Raw genomic sequence first — 14,884 nt, forward strand, 5'->3', positions numbered from 1 at the left:
ACAATCTATTCCTAGGGTGAAAAACAAGCACACCTGTATAAACAATATGATCTGTCCCATGAGAATCAGTAGAAAAATATGTAAACTAACTAAAAGTACAAAAGTTTGATAAATATGCAAAATACCATGTACCGACCAATGAACTTAGTGTAAATGTATTGTCAACCAATAAGATCTAATAATATTGATAATAATGCTAATCTAGCTTCTGATAATGCTATAAAATATAACATATACAATAAGGATTGAGCTTTTCCTGTGTGAAGAAAATGTAGTTTTAGCTAATTTATTACAACATGATCTGACTGGGGGCAGCTGGATTTGCCCCGGCTGGTAAGACAGGAGACAGAACAAATGGTAAGAGGCAAGCCCAGATGGAAAAGCATCTTGAAGCTTTTGAAGAATTAATTACGCAGCTAATTGGCTGGCAGTCTCACCAGAAGGAATGGGATTGCGCAGAATGCTGAGTTCTGCTGGGTTGGTTTGCGTCTCACAAATGGGATGGGACTCTGACTGGTTTTAGACTTAGGATTTATTATTTGTCTGTGTCATACAAGTGAAAAGCAAGAGACACAGGAAAATAACAACATCCATGCAAATTCAGATCAGAGATAAGATGGCAGCTTATGCAAAGCTCTTTTCTACATATTCTTTGAACTAATAGCATAAAAGGTGTAAAGTCATTATACTCTAACCAATAAGAAAAGGACTCACTTGGGTTTAGCATTAACAAAAGGACTTCTATAAACTTCAAACAATACACAACAATTCATTATTTAAGATTGAACCTTTTTGTCATCTTTGCAAAGCATATATCTAGAACTTTTCACATCTTGAACTATCCATAAGTTCTTGTTCTTTCTTGTTCTTTATGACAAATGTAAATGTATTCACTTGGTTTTCAACTTTCTAGTTTCCCATGAGAAGGTTTAGAAATTTCCCAGCCTTTCTTATCTTTGTGTCTACTTTTTGAGGTTTTTTTGCACTTTCTAAAGTCTTTTACTTTTTTATATTCCTACCCTGAGGAGCCAGCAGGGCTGGCGGGGCCCGTGCTGAGGCTGTGTGGGACACGGGGTGGCTGCCTGTCGAATCAAGGCGACCCCCGACGAAGGGGAGAGAGTGATGCCTCTGACTCCATGGATATCAGAAGGCTGATTAATTACTTTATTATGCTATACTATTCTATACTATATATGATGTTACATTTACATATCTGCCAAGCACTCACTCTGCTCACACAGCTGCGTTCATCCCGTGACTCTCTCGTGACAGTCTGGACACACACACACGCTAGGCCCTGACAGGCCAAGGAAACAAAACCCCATCACTTTGGGTAAACAATCTCCATATTGCATTCTGCTTTGGCACAAACACAGGCACAGCAAATGAGATAAGGGTTGTGTTCTCCTTTCTCTGAAGTTCAGAGAATGTGAATCTCAGAAATCCTTGGGAAGAACTGTGCCTTGCTTTTCTCTGTGAAGGGGAATGTGGCAACAGCTGCCGCTGGTTTCTGCAGCAGAAATGTCCTCACGCTGCTGCAGAGAGCCACAAGTGCAGTTCAGCTCTCTGTCCCGTGGAGTGTGGGCTCTGAGCTCGCTGTGCTGGCCACAGAGGGGTGAGCTGTGTGTCCCTGCCAAGGTGACACAGGAATGCAGCCAGGGCTGAGGAGCTGTGGGGCGATGTCTTTAGTGCTGTCATTAGCAGCTGCAGGAGTTCTGCAGCAGAAGCGTGTCCTAAATGCCGGAGGTTTCCCTCTGGGCACAATCAGAAATTTTTTAGTCTTGTCTTTGCTCGTATTTTCAGTGTGAAAGGTAAGGAAGACTGTCACATTCTCTGGGCTACTAACTGGAAGTGCTGATGTTGTTCCAGATTGGAGTATTTATTTATCTATTATTGGTGCAAGATTCTGTGGAAGAATCTGATGATTTTCTCGCACCACAGGTAGAACTCTCACCTGTACAGAAAGTGCTTGTTGCATGGATATTTTTTTTTCTAACCAAAGATTTATAGATACAGATGACTTCTTTATTTCCTTTCCAGCTGCATCTGCTCTGTAGCTTTAGAGTTTGGTTGGCACTTTCCTTGAACAAGGTGTTCATCCTGATGAATGCATGGAATGGCAATACCTGTAGCCACACTCCACAATTTCTTTCCTTCCACCCAGCCAGCCTCTGGGGGAAGAACCTTCTTCTAATATCCAACCTAAACTTCCCCTGGAACAACTTCAGGCCATTCCCTGGGGTCCTGTCACTGCACAGAACAGATCAATGTCTGCCCCTCCTCTTCCCTCACAAGGAAGCTGTAGCTGCAGTGAGGTCTTCTCTCAGTCTCCTCTTCTCCAGGCTGAACAGGGCAGCTGAACTGATGTCTGCCCCTCCTCTTCCCTCACAAGGAAGCTGTAGCTGCAGTGAGGTCTTCTCTCAGTCTCCTCTTCTCCAGGCTGAACAGGGCAGCTCTGCTTTCCTTCCACCTAAAAAACCTGGGCTTTAGGGTGACCTGCAGCAGCTCTGGGCAAGCTGCTGCTGCTGCCCAGCTGGAGCAGAACAGGCTCGTGCTGTCCCTGAAACACTGCCCTGCAATCACAGGAGGGATTCCGTATGGATGGGCCATGCAGGAGGCTTCAGTGGAGCACCAAAAGGGAGAAAAAGTGGAGTAATTTAGCAGCTTTTCCCTGCCTTTAGTGTTTGAAATTGTTAAAGACACACGGGGGGCCTCTCCAGCTCCTGGCAGTAGGTTTGCTGTTCGGCTGGGGAGTGGATGTCTCTGCGCAGCTGCCTGCCATCTGCACCCAGCTTGGACTGGGTGCTCTGCTCCAGACCTCAGCCTGAAAGCAAATCCTGTAATTGTGAATCATGTTGCAAACAGTAAATAAGTGTTTTGGAAAGAATTCATTTAGAAGAAGGTTTATGAAAAAATGGTTTAGAGGATGCCAGATGTGGAAGAATGCGATTAGTGCTGAGGATTAGTGCTGAGGTAGAATATTAGAGCAAGCTGGGCCTCAGATTCTTCACAGTCAGTGGAAATAAATGTGATCATTACCAAGAATTAATATCTCTCTAAGCCAAAACATTCTTGCAGGTGTTTTTCATTAATTGGAAAATACTTAATAAAATAATTAAAGAATTTCTGTGGGGTTTTTCCTCCAATTGGTTTAAGACTTGCTGTGCCAAATCTCTAAGAAACCACAAAGTCGCATAATTTTGAAGGTGGTAGATTCTGACATTTATCCCTATTTACAGCAGTATTAGCTGAGTGTGTCAGCTAAAAATTGCTTGAAATGTTTTAAGAATACTCATGAAAGATGGATAGAAGAGAAGAGGTTAAAAAACATGTAATAATAATTTCCACATACAATAGCATATCCTGGTTCCACTTTGTGCCTTTTTCAATTTACTTTCTTATCATTATACCTGAAAGCTTTTTGGGCACAAAGCTACTGATGTATTCTTGAGAATATCTGTCTGATGCACAGTTAGCAACTCCTTTTTTAGCAGTTTGGGAAGATTCAGTATTTGCAGTCAACATTTTAGTACTTGTGATGCAGTGAATAGACCCAGGTGTATACTAAGAAAAGCCTTTTACTATTACTTGCTCCCATATACCTGAGTGGAGAGAGACTAGCAAGGGAAATCTTGGTTTATATGACACTGCTCAAAACATAATATACAAAGTGATGAATTGTGTAAAGTCCCCTTCCTGGAAACTTTTGGGCACATGTTTAGTTCTGCTTGCTGAAGTCAGGTAAGGCACATGTGTTTGCAAGACTGTGCATTTCTGTCAGTGCAAACAGCAATACAGGGGCTTCCTGTGGAAAATGGCACCTCCTGCGATACAAAATGTTCAAATGTTCAAAATTACAGATGAGATTAAATGCCTAACTATAATGGTGAATCTTTCTAAGATGATTTACAGGCAGGGGAAATAGATCTTTTGGAATGCTGCAGGCAGTGAGTGCAGAGCCGTACTCGCCAGAGCACCAACCACTCATCCATGTGCACTTCTGTGCAGTTTAGTTGTGTTGAGGATCATGAATGGTTGTATTTCATAAATGTTCTGCAAAGCAATGTGAATTCTTTCTTGCTTGCTAGGGACAGAGCTGCTGTGTGACTTTGAAGCTTTTCAAGAACTTTAAAATGTTCCACTATGAATATTCAAGAAAAAATGGGGGTTTGGAGCAGCTTTCAAAGTTGAAGGAACATGGGTCAGGGGTGACAAGGAAAGAGGGGAAACTTTGGATGATGGAGTAGACTAAGACTGTGAGGACGGAGAACTGGTTTAGGATGGAGTAAAAGCTGTTTTATGAAATTAATGAGGAATAAAGATGACACAGCCACAGTCAGTGGCACAACAGTGAGTATCCTTCAGAGATATTTACTTAACTGGGATCTGTCAAATGGAATTAGCAATGCCTGATAGGTAGTAATAACAGGATTAAAAACCTTCTCAGGGTTAAAATACTTCTCAGGGTTCAGTCATAAAACAAGTAATTCTTAATCCTGTATTTTGTGACTGATCATTTGAGATGAAAGATTTCACTGCAGAGACAAGATCTTGTGGGCATCTTCATGACTGAGAACACTAACAGCCTGAAAAGGGAGAGAGAAGCACAAATCATACTCCAGATCTTCAAAAATTAATTAGATTTTTTTTAATTAAAGAAGATTAAATAAAATAGAATCATTTGACCAAGTAGGCTTTTTTGGTAGCATCTTGAAAGCTGCTGTTTAAATAAGAAGAGATTGTCAGCTCTCAGTAAGAAGTTGCTTCATAGGAAGCAATAGTCATTAGAGTGGTTCACTACATCTACCTGTAATAGAGTCTGATAGCAATAGTTTTAGTTGATATAAATAACAAATACTTGGTTAAATTCTTTTATAAGCAGTTAACCATGCCTTGGTTTTGCTTGTATTAACTTTTTCTATGTTAGAAATGAAAGTGCATTTTTAGTGTGAAAATACACATTTTCAGGAAGTTCTTGATGATGTTATTTCAAAAGCATCCAGCATTTGATACATCCAGCATTCTCTCATGGTTGTTTTCTTCTGGTGTTGATGTTGGGTGATGCATCAGCTTCCCAGAAATTCTCTGTACCAATATAAAGCTCAGTACATTTTGGATTATTCAAACTGGTTCAGCTATTTTTGCTTCAGTTTTGAGCTCACTGCTGAGCTTTGAATTCTGGCCATAAAGGACTTACTTCCAAGTCACCCCCAGTTCCCAGTAATGGTTAAAATCATTGCATTGCTCATGGTATGAAAAAACCTCAGCTTTATATCTTTCTGCAGCAGAAATCATGAAGTGGCTACTGCTAAAAATCATTAGTTTGGGGACTCATAGGGAAATCTATTTCAGAGGGTAATTTAGAAGCAAAGGGAACAGCAGTAATAGTGATAATAAAACTTTGCTCTTTGGTTAGTATTTTCCCATAAGTCGTTTATTATGAAAGTATGAGAGAATGATAAATGACCAGGCTTTTTAAATAGTCTTTGGTGGGAATATATTTACCTCCTGTTACACTCCCCGAGACACTGTATATCAGTGTACAGTGCTGAAATGGTGTAACAAAAACTTCTGTGGCATTTGGCTTCTTCAGTTCTGTCACAGATGCATTTTCTCAGTGTGAATTGAGGTGGTGCACGATCTTGCTGTTGCTGTGATTTTGATGTTAAGCTGTGGAAGTGCTCACATGGCAAATGTGATTTACTGCGCTTTGTCATGGAACCTGGGCTCAGCCTCACAAAATGAATTAACTTTATACACTTTGCAACAAAGTGAGCAGGGAAAGAAGAGCAGACAAGGCTAATGAGTGGCAGTGAAGAAGGAAAAAGGAGGATGAGGAGTCCAGAGCTGAAAAATAAAGAACAGTTATGTAGTACACTTGAGATAAAACATTAGTGTGTCAGTCAGAAGTCATCAGCCAGCTGAGAAAAGTTAACTGCAGGCTGCTATTTGTTTTTGCTTCTCCAGTGTGTTCTCACACCATGATACAAAGCTGTAACTTGCATTTATGATGTCTGTACTGTGCTGTATGTCCTTGCAGAAGTGTGTCTCATTTCACAGTTAGAAAACCAGATGAAAATTTCTTTATTCATTCAACTGTTATAAAGCTTGTCTCCTGCATGATTTTGAATAATGTAATAATATTTTTTAACATGAATAGGAATATTTCGACTGGAAAGACAATTTCAAAAGAAGGATTTGCTTGCCATAAGTATTAAAAGTTTGTTTAGTTTGTCCAATTTTATAATAAAATGGAATATAAAGACAATATTGGTGCAAACTCATGCTGAATTATTCTGTAGACTGTTCTGAGCCTGAGGAAACTATGTATTCATTGCTGAACATTCATTTATATCTACCAAAATGTTGGTTTTCTCTCCATCTCTCTTACCTCATCCAGATTTATATATTTGAAAATAACATCTACTATCAGCCTGATGTAAAGAGCAGCTCATTGCGCCTGACATCCTCAGGAAAAGAAGGAATTATTTTTAATGGAATTACAGACTGGTTATATGAAGGTAAGCTGGACAAATATATCTGTTTATAAAAACAGATGCAACGTCCTTGTACAGACCCAGAAGCACAAATCTGTTCATTCCAGAAAATGCTCAGGGTGAGTTTGCTTGTTCCCCTTCTCATTTTCCTGCAAGATTGCCTTTGTGTCTGCTCATTCTTTGTCTTGGCTGCTGGTTTGCATATAGCAGTGTTTTCTGAGAAAGAGGGATTCATTTCAAACCAGAATGTAGCAAATGAACTCTTGGTAGCGTGAAAAAGTGAGCAGGGAAAGGGCTCATTTGGCTGCTTTTAGGGACAACAGTGATGATCCATTTACAGTTAAAACATCCCAACAGAAAAGGGCACCCAGATTTGAGGGGGGGATAGCTCAGTCTGTCTTCTGCTGCTGGTACCACAGAATGTTTCTCTCTACACCCAAAATGCTTTTAACATAATGATAAATTTAGGGTGAAAAAATAAAGGAGCAGATTATTTAGCTTGGTATAACAGCTTAAAATTTTTACACATTTCAGCTACTCTTTCTATGAGACTCATGTATTCTATAGATAAGTAGCTTGGTGTTCATTTACCTGAGGTATAGAATTTCCTGTGTGAAGAAGTTTTATTAGAAATGGTGTTAATGCCATACAGCATGGAACTTCACCTTAAAAATGGTCTATCCACACCTCTTGCCACTGCAGTGGTTATAAGCAAACAGCTCACTGAGGGGTTTTTTTCAAATCTCTGCCCAAGTGAACTCTGAAGTTAGAATGGTAATCTGCATCCCTCAGCCTGTATCTGATACTTACCCACTTCCAAGGTTTCCATAGTGTTTTGAAATCTTTTAATGTGGCAGCACATTTCAAAACAGAAGAACATTTTTAAAATGGAATTTAATTTTATATGCCCTTAAAATCTTAAAATCTTACACAACAGCATGCAGATTGAAGAATTTAAGCAGATATAGTTCACCAAAGTTGATGTAGTATATCACTTTTTGCTAAAACAAAGTGAAGTTAATAAGAGTTAATAATAAGAACTTAATAAGAGTCACAGCCAGGAGAAGCAAAAGTTGTTTCATTTGGGACTAGAAAGTTTCTGAGGTGTTGTGGGAGATGATCCCAAAGCTTTCTTCATGAAGCATGTCCTAAAGCCTTCTTTTAGTGAAGAAGCCTTCTTTGCTCATTATTTTCCAGTTTTTAATCCCGAGCAGGATGTTGCATTTCCCAACGTGCACAGAGCTCGCTGGGTTCCCAGGCTGCAGGCGGGCAGTGAGCCCTTCCCAGCTCTGACACCATGGGAGTCAGGGTGAGAGGGAATCCTGGCTGCAGGTCCTGGAGAACCCCAGTGTCTGTTGGCACAGGAGCACGCTGCTCCTTTCCCATTAACCTGGAGCAGTGCTGCACTTTCAGCAGTTTTGTAACAGCATCAGAAGCTGAGCAGGCTGAATGTTTTCCAGGTGAAGTTGGGAGATTTTGAGTTGAATCAAGCACTCTTCCTCCTTTGACCTCATTTGTTTTCTTTTATCTTTTCATGAGATTCTTATTAGTATTTTGCCTTACAAGGCATTTGGGAATAGCTTTTCTTTGTGTGAATAACCTTGTCTAAATTCAAACAGTAATATTTTAAAGCAAACATATTTGTGGTTTTCTGCTATCTGATATTCATCATTTGTTCTCTGTTCTTCTCCTGTGTAAAAGGTTTTAGTTATCCAGCCAGGGAGAGAATCATGACCCAGAATATATGACTTTGAATATGGGTCCCAGCCTCATTTCACCTAAACTTAGATAATTCAACCCATTAGCTACTTCAGAACCCTCAGAATCCAATTAGCAACTTGGAGAGTCTCTATTGACAGTTTAAGTAGTTTTGCTAGGTAGGTCCTCATATTAGGTATGCAGTCAGGCCTTTTCCCTCAGTACACTATTCTCAATTGGTTTTCCAGCCAAATTCTTCAGATTTATATATGAAATTCTTACTAAGCAGGCCAACATATCAAATACATAATGAAAATTCTAAGTGTTTTCACAAGTGGAAGCAGAAGACTTGTGCAGGGAGAATTCAGAATTGCTCAGGAGCTGCTGGGATTCCAGGAGTTTGGGTTCTGTGCCTGTGGTTGCTTCTGGTTTGTTTCTTTTGACTGTGATATACACTGACAATAAATGTGAGAAAACATTGAGTAACATTCTAGGAGAATTGGGTTCATTTGGAAAGCAGATACAATTTGGATAAAAAAAGAGTTTGGTTCAGATTTTCAGAAAGTTTCACTTCAGAAAAACTGAACTTCCCAAGAATTAAAGCTTTCCACTAGACTAAGACAAGAGAATCATAATATTGCACTCCAAAAATTATTACATAAATATGGCTGTGTGAAGATCTGCATGCTATCAGATACCATAACTCAGAGAAATCAGATATACTGAAGAGGAGAATAAATAAAATACATATTAAGAGGAGAAGAAAAAAAATTGGTGATCCCAAAAATACCCCAAACCCCCAAATTATTTTAAATTATTTAAAACTTAACTAAACACACATATTGGAATAGACTAGAACTAAGCATATGTCAGTAACAATGATTTATTGATGTTAGTGGAAGTATGCATTTGAGGAAAATGCTCCTTCAGTCTTCCTTGTTATCCAACCATTCAACCCAGGATGATGTGAAATTACTGAAATTACAGCAGCCACATTTCACGTTGGCACAGGGACAATAACTTGGTGCCAGCTGAACAAGCTGGACGCTGTGTGTGAGTTTTTTCATGGACCCTAAGGAAATCTGGTTTTGCAGAGGAGCTTCTCCACTCCCACATTGCCCACTGGTGGTCTCCAGACGGGGAGAGACTGGCCTTCCTGACCATCAATGACTCTCTGGTGCCCAACATGGTTCTTCCCAGGTTCACGGGAGGTCTGTATCCAAAGGGAAAGCAGTATCCATATCCTAAGGTAAGATGAGTGGCAATGCATCCCCCACCTCCTCTTCTGTGGTCACTGATAATATTCAGCCATGTGGAAAGAGTGTCTCCAGACAGTAAAAGAGGCTGGGTTTGTTCATGATGCTTTTCAGGAAATAAGAATTCCTTTTTTTTTTTTTTTAAAATTGCTTTTTCCTGAAAAGAAACCGTCGGATGAGGGGACAGCAGAGAAACTAATTTAAGTAATTTCATCACTGATATTTGGCTTGGTAAAATCAATCCAGCACCTCAGAGTGAAGGGTAAAGCATTTGAAGGACTGTGTAGGAAAAAGATCCAGCCCCAGCTGCTCTGGAGTCAGTCTGTGTGCAGAGCTCAGGGCAAGTTCCTTCACAGATGCAGAGATGCAGAGATCTCAGTAGATTGTGCTGTTATTAATAAATGTGACAGACTGGCATTGGATAAGATAAGCCACAGTAACATATTTTCATGGCTATCAAAAAGAGAAAAAAAAATTAGAACTGTCAGTGTTTTAGAAGATTTAGAAAAGGTTTTTTAGGTTTGATTTGGAAAGTGAAAGAACAGCCAGGGGTAATGCCTGAAATCACTTCTCATTTTCTGGGGATTTTCTGGTGAGGTGCCCCTCCAGATCTGCTGTTTTGATCTTCCAGCTGATCAGTTTATCCAGACCTTGCACAGTTTCAAAGTGTCTGGGCTCCGTTCTGACAGGTCCACCTATATGGCACTCCTCTGGCATTTCAGGGAAAGTTTGTTGAGAGCTTTAGAAAATATTCCTGTTACCTTGCTATTCCTGCTACTGCTTTTTGGTGAGGAACCTTTATTCTTGATGGCTGACCAGTTAGACTGTACCAGGTACTATGAAACAATAACATACATTACATAAATAGAATATATTTGTGCTATGAAATAATACTTTGAAATAAAGAAACAACAGTAATTTTAGGTAGTTTATATTACTTGCATTGGCAAAACCCCTTGAGTGACAGAGCAAAGAATAAAATAAGGAACATTTTTAAGTCAGCTTTGTAAATGAGCAAGCAGTAATATTATTTCATTAGCTATTCAGAATAAAAGTGATACACAATACTACTTCAGTAATCTCATTAATGAAGAAACATTATCTTTATTTAATGTCTCCATTTAATACAAATTTAGCTCCTCGTTAAACATCATTAATTGATAATGAAGCTGGTGGTGTAGCAACAGAGATTACAAAAAAGATTTGGCCTTTATTACAGAGTGCAACCGTCAGAGAAAATTATGACTAGGATTAAAAAATAAAATGAAAGGCACATATTTTTGTGGAACATGCTTATGCTGTGTCTGGGTACATGTCATACACACAGACTGTATTATAAAAAAGAAATGTTTTTGAGACTTTATTTTTCCTAGCCTGTAAAGAACATACAAATGCCACTTCCTTGTCCTCCATACCACTCAGAAATGAGTGAATACAGCATTTGGATTTCATTTTGAGATAAGTCCAATTTCTAACAGGAATTTGGGGGTGTATTTCAGCCTGTGAAGAGCCAAGTATACAACTTTGTCATATACAATAGTAAATCTGCAGAATCAGTGATTTTTACCTTTTCCTTCCAGTATTAAACAGGGCTCAGCCCCACTGAGGAGCACACTCCACGTTTTGTGTCCCAAGGGTGTTATGTAGTGTAATTCCTGTGACACGAAACTGAAACTTGGGGATGGCATGTCTAGGACAGGGGTGTGGGACCAGTAGCCCCTCCTTGTAGCCCTTGAGAACCTCTCTTCCGCTTTCCAATGCTTTCTCTTCATCTCAGGAGCATCCCTTAGCAACAAGCCATGTTACAGGAGAAGGATGATTCCCACCTCCCTGTATATCCTCAAGATTTATCAGTCTCTTCCCAGTGGGTATCTGTCAAACTGTCATGTTATTCCCCTTTAGCCACAAGAAACATTTTTTTTCCCTTGGAGCTGGCCTGCCAAAGCAGCTGGCTCCTGGTACAGGCCAGAAATTGAGATTTTTCAGTTCAGCAACCAAGGGGAGGAAGACTGAGGGAAAATGGTAAAGAAAAAGAGAGGTGCGAGAGGAAGAATGCTGTCCCAGACTGAGGTAGTTCAGCTTTTCAGAAGAAGCAACAACAGCATCTGAAAAAGGCTTAGCTGGAGGCTGGATTTACCTGTGGATTTAGGCACTGACTGTGTTTTGGTAGCTGACTTCACTGGACTGGGCAAAGCCACTTCTAGTGCTGGTCACATGCACAGGAAGGTGTTCCATCAGCAAACAGTGTGAGAGAATCACTCAATACTTCATATCTTCATCTGTGTGATTCGTATGGCTATGAAATTAATTTCTCAGATTTAAGATACTTGAGCTTTAAATAACTTTTCATTATTATAAAATACTGAATTATGTTAACAACTGAGTCTGCTTAGCTGTCACTGATTTAGTGCCTCTAAAACTCCTATTTTTTTTTTCTTTTCCAAAGGCAGGTCAAACAAACCCCACAGTAAAGCTGTTTGTAGTTAATCTGTATGGACCAGCACACACCCTGGAACTGATGCCACCTGACAGCTTTAAGGCAAGGTATATAATTTCATGGTGAAATGTTTTATGGTAATTGTTCCCAAAACAACCAGGATGTGGCCACTTATTCCCAACTGTTGCAACCAATCTCAGACTGGTGTAGCTCTCCTACATAAATTGAGGTACTCTCATTTATTGCAGGAATAGTTTAATAGTGAATTATGCCTTGCAATTATTAGTGTCAACTGGAATGCTTCTGATTGTGTTAATAAGAGAAATGATTTTGAATGAGTTGAGCATTTTGAAGTATTTTCTTTCTATTGATGGGCCACTACTGAAAAACATAATAAAATCTGCTGCTGCTTGCCAACACTTCATTAATTTAAACAGTGCTGTAAGTTCTGAAAGTTTTCTTGCCATCAAGATCAGCATCTTCACACTCCTTAGTGGCATTAAAGTTGAACTTTGTGTCAGAAGGCACAAAGAAATTAAGCAAGAAAGCAATGTGTAAGAAAAGATCCCCAAGATAAAGATAATCTTGAAAATGTTCAGTAGTTTTGGTTTCACTTCAGGGTTTTCAGATTCATTCTGCCTCCTCAGCAGATGGAAAGTAATAGTAGACTCAAATATTAATGTTATTTCTTTGTCTTCTTGAAGTGAAGCCAAATCACTTGCCAGTTCTTGATAAAGATACTTTGTTCAATTGATGAAAATTCTGGCTTGCTAGTGCATGAGAAGACTGAGTAAATCTATTTAAACCTGGGAGAAAAAAAGTTAGTTTCTTCTTCATTTTAACTTTCATATTCATACCTTCATATTAAGGTATAATTTCCATGCTGTAGAACTTAGAAAGGTTGTGTAATTGTTAGCCAGTTTTACTGTAAATTGTGAATTTGACTCGGGATTTCAGTAACAGTCTTCACACTGGTCATCAACACATATATGTCCACATATCAATATATGTAGAGGTATGAAAAATGTGCTTTAAAATGGCTTTTCTAGAGTGAAAATCTTTGAAGTTTGTAGTGATTGGGAGGTTTTTTATTCCTGAAGTGTTAGTTTTTTTAGTAAAAGTAGCAGCTACCTTTAGAAGTCAGTTTAGTTCAGTGTTTCTAACCCTTTCATTATGGAGTTATTAGTAAATAGGTCATGGGAGTCTTTCAGAATGAAATTGAATTGTTCATGGTCACATATAGTTTTAAGGATCTTTCAGGGCAGAAACATTTTTAGAAATAGCTATAGGTTACTTATTAAACTATTTCTAGAAATAGTTATACAGGTCATAACTATCTGTTGTTGTGGAGAGATTCACTCCTGCACAGAGAAACCACAGAAATGGGAAGGGAGGGGGAAAGGGAAGGGGAAAGAGATTGTGTTAGTTAACCACAAAAGGTAGCATTGAGATTCTCAACTTGTCCCAAATTGTGCCTGGTGTAGGACCTTTGAAGACATAAAACTGTTTCCCTCATTTTTAGGGCATCTGGGAACTTGATGTAAGATTGAATAAATTCAATGAATAAATTCAATGAAAAAATAATTTTATTCTTTTAGGGATCTTGTAAAGGTGCTTGGTAATATTTCCCAAGTCCTGTTCAAGCTATTCTGATATAAATATAGGAATAATGCTTGTAAATTTTACTCCTGAAAGTTTTATTCTGTAGAAAAATTTTCCACCTACTATGCACTGTTAATGTCACAAAACGACTGACAATCTTCCTTCAGATACATGGTTGTATTTCTGCAATTACTGTCTCCTCCCTGGTGCTTCCATTTCACGTGTACAGTTATGTTTCCTTCAGTGAAAAACATCTTTAATGTTTTGCTTCAGTCCTTTGTCCAGAATGCAATTAGTTTTTCCTCTTGGAATTGGGGCTGTGAGGAAGCTGGAGATGTGTACGATAGAGCCTGAGGAGCTTGGGGACACAAAATGATTGCTCTCCTGCTTGTGTCACCTGGTGTCATGGTAGATCTTGTTTTACTTGTGCATATGTTTTTGCCCCTCAGTTAGATTAAACATCTGAATATTAGACTCAGAACACACTTGAAGTCCCCATTTCCATTTATCATTCTGGTATTCAAATGTGAAAATACCCATTTTACTAGAAGTCAAATATGAAAGCCAAAGGAATCTGCCTGCTGGGTTGCTCAGGTGTGTTCAGCACCAGGCTGGGTGGAGCTGCAGTGCACTCCTGTCTCCTGCCTCTCCTGTGTGCAGCTTTGCTGCTGGTGCTGCTCAGCATCTCTGATCCAGCAAGGAGCCTTTTGAATGTATAATTAAAAGCCTGTTGTCAAAGAGTAATGAGATCTCTATCAGTCATAGATTAAAAGCCTAATAATATTCAAGCTAAGCCTCATGTTTTAACAGGGGTCTGAGATTTTTCCAGACAAGCTGACTCCACTGTTGCACATAACTCAGCTGGACTGTGAGAGCTGCCAGCAGGGGAGAAGGGAAGGAAAGAGCTGGGCTGGGATGACAGACTGCAACAGGTCTTCTCTTAACATCCCCAGCCTGACAGCCCTGCAGGATCTTGGGAGGAGGGAAGCAAATCCTCCATGGCACCAGCCCAAGGGAAGCCTCATGTGCTCAGCCAGGGCTCTGCTGATGGACACACAGTTTGGCTGATATTATGAGCTGTTTGTGAAAGCAGAAACAGGAACACATTGATAGTGAGAGGGACCTCCCTTTTATCCAGAAGTCCTGTTATAAAATACTTGTTATGTTATAATTTTGAGGTGGGCTCTAGCTGAACTCTAATATTATAGAACTTTTTTTTTTTTTTTCCTTTGGCAGTAGGACTGGATTATTTTGCAAAAATTTGTGTCATCTGAAGTTATTTGTTGTAGGAAAATACTGACTTCTGTTGGAATTCAGTGCTTGTTTCCAAAAGTACACAGTTTATGTTTATTTGCAGGCATATGTCTCATAGTTGGTAAAGTTTGTGCATATAT

General features: G+C 39.3%; 1 protein-coding gene across 1 annotated transcript in view; it reads left to right on the forward strand.

Annotated features, from left to right (window-relative positions):
* Positions 1 to 14,884, forward strand: part of DPP10 (dipeptidyl peptidase like 10) — a 243,021-nt gene that overhangs the window by 194,919 nt on the left and 33,218 nt on the right. Inside the window, exons 8-10 of the mRNA XM_041473421.1 lie at positions 6,401 to 6,521; positions 9,290 to 9,444; positions 11,898 to 11,995. Coding sequence (XP_041329355.1) covers positions 6,401 to 6,521; positions 9,290 to 9,444; positions 11,898 to 11,995 — 374 coding nt within the window. The remainder of the gene's footprint in view (positions 1 to 6,400; positions 6,522 to 9,289; positions 9,445 to 11,897; positions 11,996 to 14,884) is intronic.

Source organism: Pyrgilauda ruficollis, unplaced genomic scaffold (assembly GCF_017590135.1).
Source record: "Pyrgilauda ruficollis isolate IOZ18807 unplaced genomic scaffold, ASM1759013v1 scaffold3, whole genome shotgun sequence".
Lineage (NCBI taxonomy): Eukaryota > Metazoa > Chordata > Aves > Passeriformes > Passeridae > Pyrgilauda > Pyrgilauda ruficollis.